Here is a 16,544-nt window from a genome sequence, read left to right on the forward strand (position 1 = left end):
ATGCACTGGTGCCCTCACCTATGGTATAGTGCACCCTGCCTCAGGGCTGTAAGGCCTGCTAGAGGGGTGACTTATCTATACCTGCATAGGCAGTGAGAGGCTGGCATGGCACCCTGAGGGGAGTGCCATGTCGACTTACTCGTTTGGTTCTCACCAGCACACACAAGCTGGCAAGCAGTGTGTCTGTGCTGAGTGAGGGGTCTCCAGGGTGGCATAAGACATGCTGCAGCCCTTAGAGACCTTCCTTGGCATCAGGGCCCTTGGTACCAGGGGTACCATTTACAAGGGACTTATCTGGATGCCAGGGTGTGCCAATTGTGGATACAAAAGTACAGGTTAGGGAAAGAACACTGGTGCTGGGGCCTGGTTAGCAGGCCTCCGCACACTTTCAATTCAAAACATAGCATCAGCAAAGGCAAAAAGTCAGGGTGTAACCATGCCAAGGAGGCATTTCCTTACAGGGGGAGTTTGTCATTAAACTCCACAGCACCAGAATGGCTTCACTGAATACTGGGAAGTTTGATATTAAACGCCTCAGCACAATAAACCCACACTGATACCAGTGTGGGATTTATTTATAAAATGCACACAGAGGGCATTTTAGAGATGCCCCATGTATGTTAGTCCAACTTCTAGTGTAGGACTGACCGGTTTGTGCCAGCCTGCCTCTTTCAGATGAGTATCTGACCACATGGGGCGAGTGCCTTTGTGCACTCTGAACTGAAACAAAGCCTGTCCTGGGTGCTTCACACTCCCCAACCTCCACTGCAGGAACTGTAACACCTGGCGGTGAGCCTCAAAGGCTCAAGCCTCTGATTACAGTGCCCCCCGGGGCACTCCAGCTAGGAGAGATACCCCCCCCCCAACCAAACCCCTACTTTTTGGCGGCAAGTGTGGCGGGAAAACAGGGAGGCGGGACCACTGGCCCTCATTAAAGGAGAAGACACACTAGACTGCTGGAAGTGAAGGGTAACTCTCCTACAGGACCCGTGTCGTCCCTGTGACTGGCTCCACCGTGTTGTGGCCCATACAACTTAAGAGCAGTATCCGCACTAGCCACTTGAACTGCTCAGCTGATTATGATTTATTGCATCTTTTCAAAAATGTACTTACCTTTTGAAAAATCTTGTTTTACCTCAATTGGATTTGGTGTCTATTTTTAGATCAAAATACACTGTTCTATACAAAATAGTGAAGTATTTTATAATGTTCCTTACTTAACTATTTTGGTGTTTCTCAGTGATTTACACTTCCTTTACTAAGCCTGACTGCTGCATGCCACAGCTACCCAGAACTGAGAAATGTTTTAAGTAACCAACTGGACCTGATGAAGATTTGCAACATTACATGATGAGGGTTCACTGACAATACCACCTAACAATACACTTTTCTTCAAACCGTCATAATCAGAAACCATTAGGGAATTGCAAGATTTGCAAGTAATTGAATAAAACATGTTTTGACGTATACACCTTGTTCTAAGGAATTTTGTGAGCTTCAGTAACCAACCTCTGGCCCACATGAATTTAATAATTCTGCTTTCTTGGGACCTTAAACACTGACTAATTTCCAGCCAGTGATATGTTTCTACATATTTTGGTGACTTGACCTGTGCTTTGCTCTAGCAAGTTGTCTGAATTGTCAAAGCCTATATGTAACTTTCATTGTGCTGTCAATCTCGCTGTCTGGTTTTGGGTGCTAAAATAAAATTAAGTGTGGGCAAAGTGTGTCTAGAACAGGTATCTTCACCCTTTTCTGTAATAAGAGCTACTTGCATTCAGTGAGAATTATCGCAAGTTATCATACATTCGTGGCTGCCATATGTAGGAGGCTGGCCCAGTGTGTGGTGGACAGCAATGGTGTTTCACCTTATACTGGGTCCATGCAACCCTTATTATTTAGTGTTAGTGTCTAGATATCCAGGGCTCCCTAATGGTAGCTGTGATGAGCAGCCAAGACTTACCCAGGAAGAGTGTGAAGCGCTTGCAATACCACAATAGTTACACAGTAACTTATCACACAGGAACTGCGTAGTGTTGCAAAAATAAAGGTACTTTATTACAGGAACACCAAACTGCATTACTATAGTTAAACCCGCTTCTGGAAGTAAGTACACACAGTATACACAGGTAAGTACTGGAAAATTGCATAAAATAGCAAGTGTCCTATAGGGGCCAAACCATATACTAAAAAAGTGGAATGCAAGAATGGGTCCCTCACCAGAGGGTATGGAGTAGTTAACCAAGGGCTGGGAGATAAAGGAGCCCCAAGCGTTTTATATATCTAGAAGACCACCAGTGACCAGGAGAAGTAAGTTACCTGGCCATCCCATAGGCTAACAAGGGGACTCATAAATGGAATATTGCAAAAGCAGGACCAGGCTGGTGTAACCCAACGGTGGATTTCGGATGAAGACCTGCCAAAGTTGGGGACAAAGTCCAGTCCACGCAAAATTGTCCAGGTAAAGCATGAGGCAATGCTCACCCTTCCGTGGGTGAAGATCCAGGTTGACATTGATAAATGAAGTCCAGCTGTGGGGCTCAGGAGCTGCAGAGGAGTCCCTGAAGTCACCTAGGAGCCGTTGGTCGCTGGATTGCAGACGGGTCATGGTCAGGAGGAATGCCGACAAGCACAAGCAAATGCAACCAGAGCTGTTGGAGATTTGCAGTGCTGAAGAGGACCAGAATGGTCCTGGGGACTCGACCCTTGGAGGGGAGTCTGGGTGGACTCTTGGAAGACAAGAGACCAGCGGAAGCAGTCAGAACCCCACAAGCAACCGACTGTGGGCAGTGAGGCCCAGTCAGCACACCTGAAGACGAGTCCCACGTCACTGGAGCAGCAAAGAGGAGACTGTCTTTGCCGAGGTACTGGTGGGACCTGGGGATACTTGGAGCCTGAAGAAACCTCAGAGCAGGAGTGTAGGAAGTTGGCTCTGTATGTGCTATTTCAAAGTAAGGAATAGCATGCACAGAGTCCAAGGGTTCCCCTTAGAGGTAAAATAGTGGTAAAAATAGATAATACTAATGCTCTATTTTGTGGTAGAGTGGTCGAGCAGTAGGCTTATCCAAGGAGTAGTGTTAAGCATTTGTTGTACATACACATAGACAATAAATGAGGTACACACACTCGGAGACAAATCCAGCCAATAGGTTTTGTTATAGAAAAATATCTTTTCTTAGTTTATTTTAAGAACCACAGGTTCAAATTTAACATGTAATATCTTGTTTGAAAGGTATTGCAGGTAAGTACATTAGGAACTTTGAATCATTTCAATTGCATGTATACTTTTCAAGTTATTGACAAATAGCTACTTTAAAAGTGGACACTTAGTGCAATTTTCACAGTTCCTGGGGGAGGTAAGTTTTTGTTAGTTTTACCAGGTAAGTAAGACACTTACAGGGTTCAGTTCTTGGTCCAAGGTAGCCCACCGTTGGGGGTTCAGAGCAACCCCAAAGTTACCACACCAGCAGCTCAGGGCCGGTCAGGTGCAGAGTTCAAAGTGGTGCCCAAAACGCATAGGCTAGAATGGAGAGAAGGGGGTGCCCCGGTTCCGGTCTGCTTGCAGGTAAGTGCCCGCGTCTTCGGAGGGCAGACCAGGGGGGTTTTGTAGGGCACCGGGGGGGACACAAGCCCACACAGAAATTTCACCCTCAGCAGCGCGGGGGCGGCCGGGTGCAGTGTAGAAACAAGCGTCGGGTTTGCAATGTTAGCCTATGAGAGATCAAGGGATCTCTTCAGCGCTGCAGGCAGGCAAGGGAGGGCTTCCTCGGGGAAACCTCCACTTGGGCAAGGGAGAGGGACTCCTGGGGGTCACTTCTGCAGTGAAAGTCCGGTCCTTCAGGTCCTGGGGACTGCGGGTGCAGGGTCTTTTCCAGGCGTCGGGACTTAGGTTTCAGAGAGTCGCGGTCAGGGGAAGCCTCGGGATTCCCTCTGCAGGCGGCGCTGTGGGGGCTCAGGGGGGACAGGTTTTGGTACTCAGTCGTAGAGTAGTCCGGGGGTCCTCCCTGAGGTGTTGGTTCTCCACCAGCCGAGTCGGGGTCGCCGGGTGCAGTGTTGCAAGTCTCACGCTTCTTGCGGGGAGCTTGCAGGGTTCTTTAAAGCTGCTCCTTTGGATAAAGTTGCAGTCTTTTTGGAGCAGGTCCGCTGTCCTCGGGAGTTTCTTGTCGTCGTCGAAGCAGGGCAGTCCTCAGAGGATGCAGAGGTCGCTGGTCCCTTTGGAAGGCGTCGCTGGAGCAGAGTTCTTTGGAAGGCAGGAGACAGGCCGGTGAGTTTCTGGAGCCAAGGCAGTTGTTGTCTTCTGGTCTTCCTCTGCAGGGGTTTTCAGCTAGGCAGTCCTTCTTCTTGTTGTTGCAGGAATCTAATTTTCTAGGGTTCAGGGTAGCCCTTAAATACTAAATTTAAGGGCGTGTTTAGGTCTGGGGGGTTAGTAGCCAATGGCTACTAGCCCTGAGGGTGGGTACACCCTCTTTGTGCCTCCTCCCAAGGGGAGGGGGTCACAATCCTAACCCTATTGGGGGAATCCTCCATCTGCAAGATGGAGGATTTCTAAAAGTTAGTCACCTCAGCTCAGGACACCTTAGGGGCTGTCCTGACTGGCCAGTGACTCCTCCTTGTTGCTTTCTTTGTTCCCTCCGGCCTTGCCGCCAAAAGTGGGGGCCGTGGCCGGAGGGGGCGGGCAACTCCACTAAGCTGGAGTGCCCTGCTGGGCTGTGACAAAGGGGTGAGCCTTTGAGGCTCACCGCCAGGTGTGTCAGCTCCTGCCTGGGGGAGGTGTTAGCATCTCCACCCAGTGCAGGCTTTGTTACTGGCCTCAGAGTGACAAAGGCACTCTCCCCATGGGGCCAGCAACATGTCTCTAGTGTGGCAGGCTGCTGGAACTAGTCAGCCTACACAGACAGTCGGTTAAGTTTCAGGGGGCACCTCTAAGGTGCCCTCTGGGGTGTATTTTGCAATAAAATGTACACTGGCATCAGTGTGCATTTATTGTGCTGAGAAGTTTGATACCAAACTTCCCAGTTTTCAGTGTAGCCATTATGGTGCTGTGGAGTTCGTGTTTGACAAACTCCCAGACCATATACTCTTATGGCTACCCTGCACTTACAATGTCTAAGGTTTTGTTTAGACACTGTAGGGGTACCATGCTCATGCACTGGTACTCTCACCTATGGTATAGTGCACCCTGCCTTAGGGCTGTAAGGCCTGCTAGAGGGGTGTCTTACCTATTCTGCATAGGCAGTGAGAGGCTGGCATGGCACCCTGAGGGGAGTGCCATGTCGACTTACTCGTTTTGTCCTCACTAGCACACACAAGCTGGCAAGCAGTGTGTCTGTGCTGAGTGAGAGGTCTCCAGGGTGGCACAAGACATGCTGCAGCCCTTAGAGACCTTCCTTGGCATCAGGGCCCTTGGTACTAGAAGTACCAGTTACAAGGGACTTATCTGGATGCCAGGGTCTGCCAATTGTGGATACAAAAGTACAGGTTAGGGAAAGAACACTGGTGCTGGGGCCTGGTTAGCAGGCCTCAGCACACTTTCAATTGTAAACATAGCATCAGCAAAGGCAAAAAGTCAGGGGGCAACCATGCCAAGGAGGCATTTCCTTACAAGGAGTCAACGAGCCTTGGTTGCTGCAACAGTCACTATGCACAGAGGTTCTGTCTTGGAGGAAGAAGCAAGGACTCACTGTCTCCCAAGTTGGTCAGAAGGCAGAGAGGACCCCTTAGAAACACCACCTGTATTGGAGAATCTTCGCAGGTCCAGAAGACAGTAGATCCCAGCAGCCGCACGTCGTTGCCTTAGGTGCCTGCAGATGCAGGGGAGTAACTCCTTAACTCTAAGGGAAATTCCTTCTTGCTTCCTTGGTGCAGCCGAAGTCTTGAAGACCCCAGTGGATGCACAACTGTGGAAATGTTGGAATTTGCTGACAGGAGTTGCAGAAAAAATTGATGCATGGAGAAGTTGTCTTGGGTGTTGCAGGCTTGTTTGGTTCTGGTGGAGTCTTGCACGATGAATTTGGGGACCCACCCGCAAGGGAGTTACTATAGAGCCCAAAAAGGGTCTTGGTCACACTCTGAGGTGAACACCTATCAGAGGGGGACATGGATGTCCGCTCCCTAACCTGACCAGTCAGATGCTCCCAGGGGCCTCTGCACATCTTGTTTTCAAGATAGTAGAATCAAATAGCAACCTGGAGGAAGTCTGGGCACCACCCCTGGGGTGGTGATGGACAGGAAAGTGGGCACTTCCTTTTCCTTTGTGCAGTTTCATGCCAGAGTGGGACCTGGGGAAGAGGGGTCCCTGGACTGGTGAAAACAAGATCATTCCAGGAGGGCACCAAATGTGCCCTTCAAAGCAGTCTGGTGGCGTGGAGAGGCTAGCCCTCCCCAGTCCAGTAATGCCTATTTCCAAGGGAGAGTAGGTTGCACCCCCTTTCCCACAGCAAATCCTTTGTTCTGCCTTCCCCTGTTAGAGCTGGTCAAGCAGCAGAGAGGCAGAATCCCGTCTGAGGGGCTGCAGCATGGGCTGCACAATCACTAGGGTCCTGGTTAGCAGGATCCTAGTGAAAACAAACTAAGCACACTGACGTCTGGCACAAAAAGTAGGAGTAACCATGCCAGAAAGGGGACTTCCCTACACCATATACAAGAATACTAGCAGTGATCATCTACGTTCATTAGGCATAGTTGCCAGCCGAAATGTAAAAAATGTGATGTCTATGTGGAATGCTTTGTACCAACCTAATAATAAAGTCTTTCCAGTGTGGCATGATTTTTTTAAAAACATTTTTAGCTGTAGATATATTTTGGAAATTCATCAATTTTTCTTCAAACATCATCTTACGAGTTAAGAAAATCCACACTTGCGTCACAAATATAATTTTTTAAATGTTGGTATACATATATTATTACAGCCAAGCAAAACTTGTAATTTAATAGGCTGGCTGCCCCTAAATCTACTTATGGGCAGCTAGGAGCTACCAGTATCTCTCAAGCTTTGTCTAGAATCTTGGCCTGTGATTTTTCTATTGTGCGACTTTTGAAAAGGTAATGAACTTATGTGTTTTTGTAATGTTTTTTATTTTTACTCTTCTCTCCATTACAATCATCATGGTAGAGTAAGGGGAAAAGATTGAAGGGGAGTGAAGTTGGTTATGAAGCACAGGGTGCCGAGTAAGAAATCTGACTGTAAGATTGACATCTTGTATTCTGTTTTCCACATTTAATTGGCTTCTTTTCTGAAGGACCTGACCACTCGCCCTTCACCACGCAGACCCTGACCAGAACCCCATGAGTCGCAACATCTTAAGACCCCATAAAAATACCAAGTTCACTGTCGAACAGGCCTCACCGCACTTGCAGGCATCACAGTGTGGTCAAAGACTGCACTAGAAGGCTCATCATAGAGCAGTAATAACAAGGGCAAGGCTATTTTGTTTGAGATGGCCTTCTAACATTGTTGTAAGGAAATGCCTCCTTGGCATGGTTACCCCCTGACTTTTTGCCTTTGCTGATGCTAAGTTTTGATTTGAAAGTGTGCTGAGGCCTGCTAACCAGGCCCCGGCACCAGTGTTCTTTCCCTAACCTGTACTTTTTCCACAATTGGCACACCCTGGCATCCAGGTAAGTCCCTTGTAACTGGTACCCCTGGTACCAAGGGCCCTGATGCCAGGGAAGGTCTCTAAGGGATGCAGCATGTCTTATGCCACCCTGGGGACCCCTCACTCAGCACAGACACACTGCTTGGCAGCTTGTGTGTGCGCTAGTGAGGACAAAACGACTAAGTCGACATGGCACTCCCCTCAGGGTGCCATGCCAACCTCCCACTGCCTACGCAGTATAGATAAGTCACCCCTCTAGCAGGCCTTACAGCCCTAAGGCAGGGTGCACTATACCATAGGTGAGGGCATATGTGCATAAGCATTATGCCCCTACAGTGTCTAAGCAAAACCTTAGACATTGTAAGTGCAGGGTAGCCATAAGAGAATATGGTCTGGGAGTCTGTCATGCACAAACTCCACAGCACCATAATGGCTACACTGAAAACTGGGAAGTTTGGTATCAAACTTCACAGCACAATAAATGCACACTGATGCCAGTGTACATTTTATTGTAACATACACCCCAGAGGGCACCTTAGAGGTGCCCCCTGAAACCTTAACCGACTATCCGTGTAGGGTGACTAGTTCTAGCAGCCTGCCACACACCAGACATGTTGCTGGCCACATGGGGAGAGTGCCTTTGTCACTCTGTGGCTAGTAACAAAGCCTGCACTGGGTGGAGGTGCTTCACACCTCCCCCTGCAGGAACTGTAACACCTGGCGGTGAGCCTCAAAGGCTCACCCCCTTTGTTACAGCATCCCAGGGCACTCCAGCTAGTGGAGTTGCCCACCCCCTCCGGCCACGGCCCCACTTTTGGCGGCAAGGCCGGAGGAGATAATGAGAATAACAAGGAGGAGTCACTGGCCAGTCATGACAGCCCCTAAGGCAGTGGTCTCCAAACTTCTTAATGCCGCGCCCCTCCAGTTGAAAAATAAAAATTTATGGGCCCCCCTCAGAATTTTTCACAAATATTTTATAAGGATGGCAATGTTTAAATATGTCCAGACCCATTTAAACATTGCAGTTAGGTGCTGTTATCTTATTAAAAATGCAATAACATGCTTTTGTTTAAAACAAAGGCCTGTTATCAGTAGAATGCTTCTTTTGGCCAGAGTTTGGCGCCCCCCCTGGGAGCACTTGAGGCCCCCCTAGGGGGGCCCGCCCCACAGTTTGAAGACCTCTGCCCTAAGGTGTCCTGAGCTGAGGTGACTCTACCTTTTAGAAATCCTCCATCTTGCAGATGGAGGATTCCCCCAATAGGATTAGGGACGTGCCCCCCCCTCCCCTCAGGGAGGAGGCACAAAGAGGGTGTAGCCACCCTCAGGGCTAGTAGCCATTGGCTACTAACCCCCCAGACCTAAACACACCCCTAAGTTGAGTATTTAGGGGCTCCCAGAACACAGCAAGATAGCTTCCTGCAAACTAAGAAGAAAAGGACTGCTAAGCTGAAAAACCCTGCATAGACGACGGAGACACCAACTGCTTTGGCCCCAGCTCTACCGGCCTGTCTCCCCCGTTCTAAAGACACTGCTCCAGCGACGCTCTCCCCAGGGACCAGCGACCTCTGAATCCTCAGAGGACTGCCCTGCTCTAGAAGGACCAAGAACTCACGAGGACAGCGGCCCTGTTCACCAAAGACTGCAACTTTGAAACCACTTGCGTTTCCCGCCGGAAGCGTGAGACTTGCTACTCTGCACCCGACGCCCCCGGCTCGACTTGTGGAGAACAAACACTTCAGGGAGGACTCCCCGGCGACTGCGAGACCGTGAGTAGCCAGAGTAGCTCCCCCCCTCCTCCCTGCGACGCCTGCAAAGGGAATCCCGAGGCTCCCCCTGACCGCGACTGCCTGCTCCTCAGATCCCAACGCCTGGTAAAGACTCTGCACCCGCAGCCCCCAGGACCTGAAGGATCCGAACTCCAGTGCAGGAGTGACCCCCAGGTGGTGGCTACCCCGAGGAGCCCCCCCCCCCTTGCCTGCCTGCATCGCTGAAGAGACCCCTTGGTCTCCCATTGCTTTCTATTACAAACCTGACGCTTGTTTGCACACTGCACCCGGCCGCCCCCGTGCCGCTGAGGGTGTACTTTCTGTGTGGACTTGTGTCCCCCCCTGGTGCCCTACAAAACCCCCCTGGTCTGCCCTCCGAAGACGGGGGTACTTACCTGCTGGCAGACTGGAACCGGGGCACCCCCTTCTCCATTGAAGCCTATGCGTTTTGGGCACCACTTTGACCTCTGCACCTGACCGGCCCTGAGCTGCTGGTGTGGTAACTTTGGGGTTGCTCTGAACTCCCAACGGTGGGCTACCTTGGACCCAAACTTGAACCCCGTAGGTGGTTTACTTACCTGCAAAAACTAACAAAATTACTCCCCCCAGGAACTGTTGAAAATCGCACGGTCTAGTTTTAAAATAGCTATATGTGATTTATGTGAAAACTGTATATGCTATTTTGCTAATTCAAAGTTCCTAAAGTACCTACCTGCAATACCTTTCATTTAAAGTATTACATGTAAAATTTGAACCTGTGTTTCTTAAAATAAACTTAAGAAAATATATTTTTCTATACAAAAACCTATTGGCCTGGAATGGTCTCTGAGTGTGTGTTCCTCATTTATTGCCTGTGTGTATTTACAACAAATGCTTAACACTACTCCTTTGATAAGCCTACTGCTCGACCACACTACCACAAAATAGAGCATTAGTATTATCTCTTTTTGCCACTATCTTACCTCTAAGGGGAACCCTTGGACTCTGTGCATACTATTCCTTACTTTGAAATAGTGCACACAGAACCAACTTCCTACAATTGTTCTTCCAGTCTGACTTATTTCACTGCATCATTAATAGATAAATGCAAACGCTGCCTCTGGGAATTGGAGTCCGCACAGGTATATGAAAGCACATTGACTGAGATACGAGACGTGCAGAACTGAATGAAAATTTGTGTCCTGGTCTAGCATACCACACAGCTAAAGCTAATGGTTTCAACATAATACTGATATACCAGTTGGAGTCTGAGCTTCAGAACTGCGCAAGGGCACACCACCTTCCCACCACACAAAGATGGCAGGAACTGTAGCCGACTTTGGTTATGCGGAACCATTGTAAGACCAGAACAACCACCACAACAACCACCTAGCTATGCATTTCAAGACCAGTGAGACCACCCATGCATGTATGAGCTGGATGGTTTTGAACAGATCACCCCAATTATATGTCGAGGCAAACCATACGCCTCACTCCTTGTAGGAACTTTTTTCCAGGCACTTTTCGGGCCCCTTTCCCTCAGACACTCTTCCCAACTAAACACACAAGCTACATAGAGACAGGCCTTATGGCAAACTCTTCTGTACACAAGCTCTGAACCAAATTGCTGATGAACGTACGGTATAAAATGAACGTCTAATGATGTTCACGTTGGTGTTGGAACACCTTGGAATTGCTTTGACAAAGTTTAGTATAGAAGACGGCTTTTTGCCATTCATAATGTTGATTGTAGGAAGTTGGCTCTGTATGTGCTATTTCAAAGTAAGGAATAGCATGCACAGAGTCCAAGGGTTCCCCTTAGAGGTAAAATAGTGGTAAAAATAGATAATACTAATGCTCTATCTTGTGGTAGTGTGGTCGAGCAGTAGGCTTATCCAAGGAGTAGTGTTAAGCATTTGTTGTACATACACATAGACAATAAATGAGGTACACACACTCAGAGACAAATCCAGCCAATAGGTTTTGTTATAGAAAAATATCTTTTCTTAGTTTATTTTAAGAACCACAGGTTCAAATTCTACATGTAATATCTCATTCGAAAGGTATTGCAGGTAAGTACTTTAGGAACTTTAAATCATGAAAAGTATACATGCAATTTTTAAGTTATTGACAAATAGCTGTTTTAAAAGTGGACACTTAGTGCAATTTTCACAGTTCCTGGGGGAGGTAAGTTTTTGTTAGTTTTACCAGGTAAGTAAGACACTTACAGGGTTCAGTTCTTGGTCCAAGGTAGCCCACCGTTGGGGGTTCAGAGCAACCCCAAAGTCACCACACCAGCAGCTCAGGGCCGGTCAGGTGCAGAGTTCAAAGTGGTGCCCAAAACACATAGGCTAGAATGGAGAGAAGGGGGTGCCCCGGTTCCGGTCTGCTTGCAGGTAAGTACCCGCGTCTTCGGAGGGCAGACCAGGGGGGTTTTGTAGGGCACCGGGGGGGACACAAGCCCACACAGAAATTTCACCCTCAGCAGCGCGGGGGCGGCCGGGTGCAGTGTAGAAACAAGCGTCGGGTTCGCAATGTTAGTCTATGAGAGATCTCGGGATCTCTTCAGCGCTGCAGGCAGGCAAGGGGGGGGTTCCTCGGGGAAACCTCCACTTGGGCAAGGGAGAGGGACTCCTGGGGGTCACTCCTCCAGTGAAAGTCCGGTCCTTCAGGTCCTGGGGGCTGCGGGTGCAGGGTCTCTCCCAGGCGTCGGGACTTAGGATTCAAAGAGTCGCGGTCAGGGGAAGCCTCGGGATTCCCTCTGCAGGCGGCGCTGTGGGGGCTCAGGGGGGACAGGTTTTGGTACTCACAGTATCAGAGTAGTCCTGGGGTCCCTCCTGAGGTGTTGGATCTCCACCAGCCGAGTCGGGGTCGCCGGGTGCAGTGTTGCAAGTCTCACGCTTCTTGCGGGGAGCTTGCAGGGTTCTTTCAAGGCTGCTAGAAACAAAGTTGCAGCCTTTCTTGGAGCAGGTCCGCTGTCCTCGGGAGTTTCTTGTCTTTTCGAAGCAGGGGCAGTCCTCAGAGGATGTCGAGGTCGCTGGTCCCTTTGGAAGGCGTCGCTGGAGCAGGATCTTTGGAAGGCAGGAGACAGGCCGGTGAGTTTCTGGAGCCAAGGCAGTTGTCGTCTTCTGGTCTTCCTCTGCAGGGGTTTTTCAGCTAGGCAGTCCTTGTAGTTGCAGGAATCTAGTTTTCTAGGGTTCAGGGTAGCCCTTAAATACTAAATTTAAGGGCGTGTTTAGGTCTGGGGGGTTAGTAGCCAATGGCTACTAGCCCTGAGGGTGGGTACACCCTCTTTGTGCCTCCTCCCAAGGGGAGGGGGTCACAATCCTAACCCTATTGGGGGAATCCTCCATCTGCAAGATGGAGGATTTCTAAAAGTAAGAGTCACTTCAGCTCAGGACACCTTAGGGGCTGTCCTGACTGGCCAGTGACTCCTCCTTGTTGCTTTCTTTGTTCCCTCCAGCCTTGCCGCCAAAAGTGGGGGCCGTGGCCGGAGGGGGCGGGCAACTCCACTAAGCTGGAGTGCCCTGCTGGGCTGTGACAAAGGGGTGAGCCTTTGAGGCTCACCGCCAGGTGTTACAGCTCCTGCCTGGGGGAGGTGTTAGCATCTCCACCCAGTGCAGGCTTTGTTACTGGCCTCAGAGTGACAAAGGCACTCTCCCCATGGGGCCAGCAACATGTCTCTAGTGTGGCAGGCTGCTGGAACCAGTCAGCCTACACAGATAGTTGGTTAAGTTTCAGGGGGCTCCTCTAAGGTGCCCTCTGTGGTGTATTTTACAATAAAATGTACACTGGCATCAGTGTGCATTTATTGTGCTGAGAAGTTTGATACCAAACTTCCCAGTTTTCAGTGTAGCCATTATGGTGCTGTGGAGTTCGTTTTTGACAGACTCCCAGACCATATACTCTTATGGCTACCCTGCACTTACAACGTCTAAGGTTTTGCTTAGACACTGTAGGGGCACAGTGCTCATGCACTGGTACCCTCACCTATGGTATAGTGCACCCTGCCTTAGGGCTGTAAGGCCTGCTAGAGGGGTGTCTTATCTATACTGCATAGGCAGTGAGAGGCTGGCATGGCACCCTGAGGGGAGTGCCATGTCGACTTACTCATTTTGTTCTCACTAGCACACACAGGCTTGTAAGCAGTGTGGCTGTGCTGAGTGAGGGGTCTCTAGGGTGGCATAATGCATGCTGCAGCCCTTAGAGACCTTCCCTGGCATCAGGGCCCTTGGTACCAGAGGTACCAGTTACAAGGGACTTATCTGGATGCCAGGGTGTGCCAATTGTGGGATCAATGGTACATTTTAGGTGAAAGAACACTGGTGCTGGGGCCTGGTTAGCAGGGTCCCAGCACACTTCTCAGTCAAGTCAGCATCAGTATCAGGCAAAAAGTGGGGGGTAACTGCAACAGGGAGCCATTTCTTTACATTGATATATTGGCTTCCTATCAAGATTTTCTAAGTGGCATGTTCCTGCTTATTTGCTTCAAATGGGTTGTCCTTGGGTCTTAAAATAATGCTCAGTAGGCAATAAAGCCTTATGCAGCTTGTAAAAGGAGTGTCTTTGAGTATAAAAGCGACTCATGGTCTGTAAAACATGTTTTGTTTTGCTCTCTCTAGAAATAGTTTTTAAAATTTGTATTTTTCTTTCAGGCCTCCTGATGTAAGCAAACCAATAGAGACAAATCCGCCCCAGTTGAGTACCACTGGCTACAACCAATCTAATATGGGATATGGTCAGAGCGGCTATAGTTATCCACAAATGCCTAGCAGTTATCCAACACAGCCAACAGCTGCTCCGCCTTCGTATCCACCAACCAGGTATTAATTATGTGGTGTGCAGGAAACAAGGGGTGGGTGTAAATGTTTGTCCAGTTCCGTATTGGAAGCCATGATGCTGTTTGAGTTCTTATTCTAAATTCAGGCTTAACCAAGTGTAGACTTAAAAGAACCAAGTCTTAATGTAAGTAAGACCATTTCAAATTGCAAAATATTTGTATGTTTTCCAATGGTTGTCAGTCCATAGGATTACCAGTGTTTGTCCTCTCCCCAACCATCTAGGTCCATGCTGTGCTCATTGGGTGGCACATGCATGTGTAAGGTTAGGAAACCTTATATTTTCCCTACCCCTTATTACGTTTTCCATCTCGGGGAATTTTGGTGCCCCCCCTGTTTATTTTAATCTTTCTAAAAGTAACCAGTCATTTGTGAGCAATTTACAGGGCTTGCCTTTTAAGTAAAATCCTTGTGCTGACCTTTTTACTGTTGAAATGTGTGTTTGTTCAGATAAACTAAGTGCAGAACCATGGCTGTTGCTCGTATATCAGTAACTACACTTTGCTTGAAGCATATGCATGCTTCAGTCTTCTAAATTACGCGTGCAAGTCTAAGCATAAATCGGTCCTGAGATTGTAAAAAATAGTTCAGGCAAGTGTGACTCAATTTGTCTTTCCAAGATTCCCTCGTGCACACCCCGTCCTTCACCCTGGCCCTCTAGGCAAAGAGAAGGCCAAGGGTAGCGAGAAAAGGGGTAGAGCCATACCGCATGGCAGGCTGAAAGAGGACCATGAGAGAGTACAGCATGGCAGTAAGTTCTCAGGGTCGCAGGAACAAAAACGGCTGCCTCTTGCGGTGCCTATAGGCCCTACCCCATTTCATGCCACTGCACTCCAGTAAGTTGCCCATCCCTTGCACCCTTCACTACTCTCCAGTGCTTTTTTTTTTTTTTCAGGTGTCCCCCGCTGAGCCCATTGCGAAACGGTCGGCCCCAAAGCTTCAAAACCACTATGCAAAAGAAGAAAACCATGCAACTGCACTTGACCACGCTAGGTCAAGAACAAGGTCATGGCCAGCTGCCAAAAGGGTGTCGCGACGCTGTTCTCTGGAGTTTCTTGGTCTTTTGGAAGCAGGGCAGTCCTCTGAGGATTCAGAGGTTGCTGGTCCCGGGGAAAGCGTCGCTGGAGCAGTTTTCTTCTGAAGGAGGGAGACAGGCCGGTAGGGCTGGGGCCAAAGCAGTTGGTGTCTTCTTCTCTGCAGGGTTTTTCAGCTCAGCAGTCCTCTTCTTCTTTAAATTGCAGGAATCTAAATTCTTAGGTTCAGGGGAGCCCTTAAATACTAAATTTAAGGGCGTGTTTAGGTCTGGGGGTTTAGTAGCCAATGGCTACCAGCCCTGAGGGTGGATACACCCTCTTTGTGCCTCCTCCCAAGGGGAGGGGGGGGTCACATTCCTATCCCTATTGGGGGAATCCTCCATCTGCTTAGGGGCTGTCCTGACTGGCCAGTGACTCCTTCTTGTTTTTCTCATTAATTCCTCCGGCCTTGCCGCCAAAAGTGGCTACCCTGCACTTACAATGTCTAAGGTTTTGCTTAGACACTGTAGGGGCACAGTGCTCATGCACTGGTGCCCTCACCTATGGTATAGTGCACCCTGCCTTAGGGCTGTAAGGCCTGCTAGAGGGGTGACTTATCTATACTGCATAGGCAGTGGGAGGTTGGCATGGCACCCTGAGGGGAGTGCCATGTCGACTTAGTCGTTTTGTCCTCACCAGCACACACTCAGCACAGACACACTGCTTGCCAGCTTGTGAGGGGTCCCCAGGGTGGCATAAGATATGCTGCAGCCCTTAGAGACCTTCCCTGGCATCAGGGCCCTTGGTACCAGTTACAAGGGACTTACCTGGATGACATGGTGTGCCAATTGTGTAAAACAAAAGTACAGGTTAGGGAAAGAACACTGGTGCTGGGGCCTGGTTAGCAGGCCTCCGCACACTTTCAAATCAAAACATAGCATCAGCAAATTCAAAAAGTCAGGGGGTAACCATGCCAAGGAGGCATTTCCTTACACCCCCCCCCCCCCCCCCCCCCCCCCCCCAAACGAAAGAGGATGAGTGTAGGAAGTTGGCTCTGTATGTGCTATTTCAAAGTAAGGAATAGCATGCACAGAGTCCAAGGGTTCCCCTTAGAGGTAAAATAGTGGTAAAAAGAGATAATACTAATGCTCTATTTTGTGGTAGTGTGGTCGAGCAGTAGGCTTATCCAAGGAGTAGTGTTAAGCATTTGTTGCACATACACAAGACAATAAATGAGGTACACACACTCAGAGACAAATCCAGCCAATAGGTTTTTGTATAGAAAAATATCTTTTCTTAGTTTATTTTAAGAACCACAGGTTCAAATTTTACATGTAATATCTCATTTGAAAG

At 49.0% G+C, this 16,544-nt stretch overlaps 1 protein-coding gene across 2 annotated transcripts in view; it reads left to right on the top strand.

Moving 5' to 3' along the window:
- The window catches only part of EWSR1 (EWS RNA binding protein 1), a 376,243-nt gene that overhangs the window by 97,039 nt on the left and 262,660 nt on the right, over window positions 1-16,544 (top strand). For both annotated transcript variants that reach the window (XM_069214565.1, XM_069214566.1), the window contains exon 6: window positions 13,996-14,163. In XM_069214565.1, coding sequence (XP_069070666.1) covers window positions 13,996-14,163 — 168 coding nt within the window. The remainder of the gene's footprint in view (window positions 1-13,995; window positions 14,164-16,544) is intronic.

Source organism: Pleurodeles waltl, chromosome 11 (genome assembly GCF_031143425.1).
Source record: "Pleurodeles waltl isolate 20211129_DDA chromosome 11, aPleWal1.hap1.20221129, whole genome shotgun sequence".
Taxonomy (NCBI): Eukaryota; Metazoa; Chordata; class Amphibia; order Caudata; family Salamandridae; genus Pleurodeles; species Pleurodeles waltl.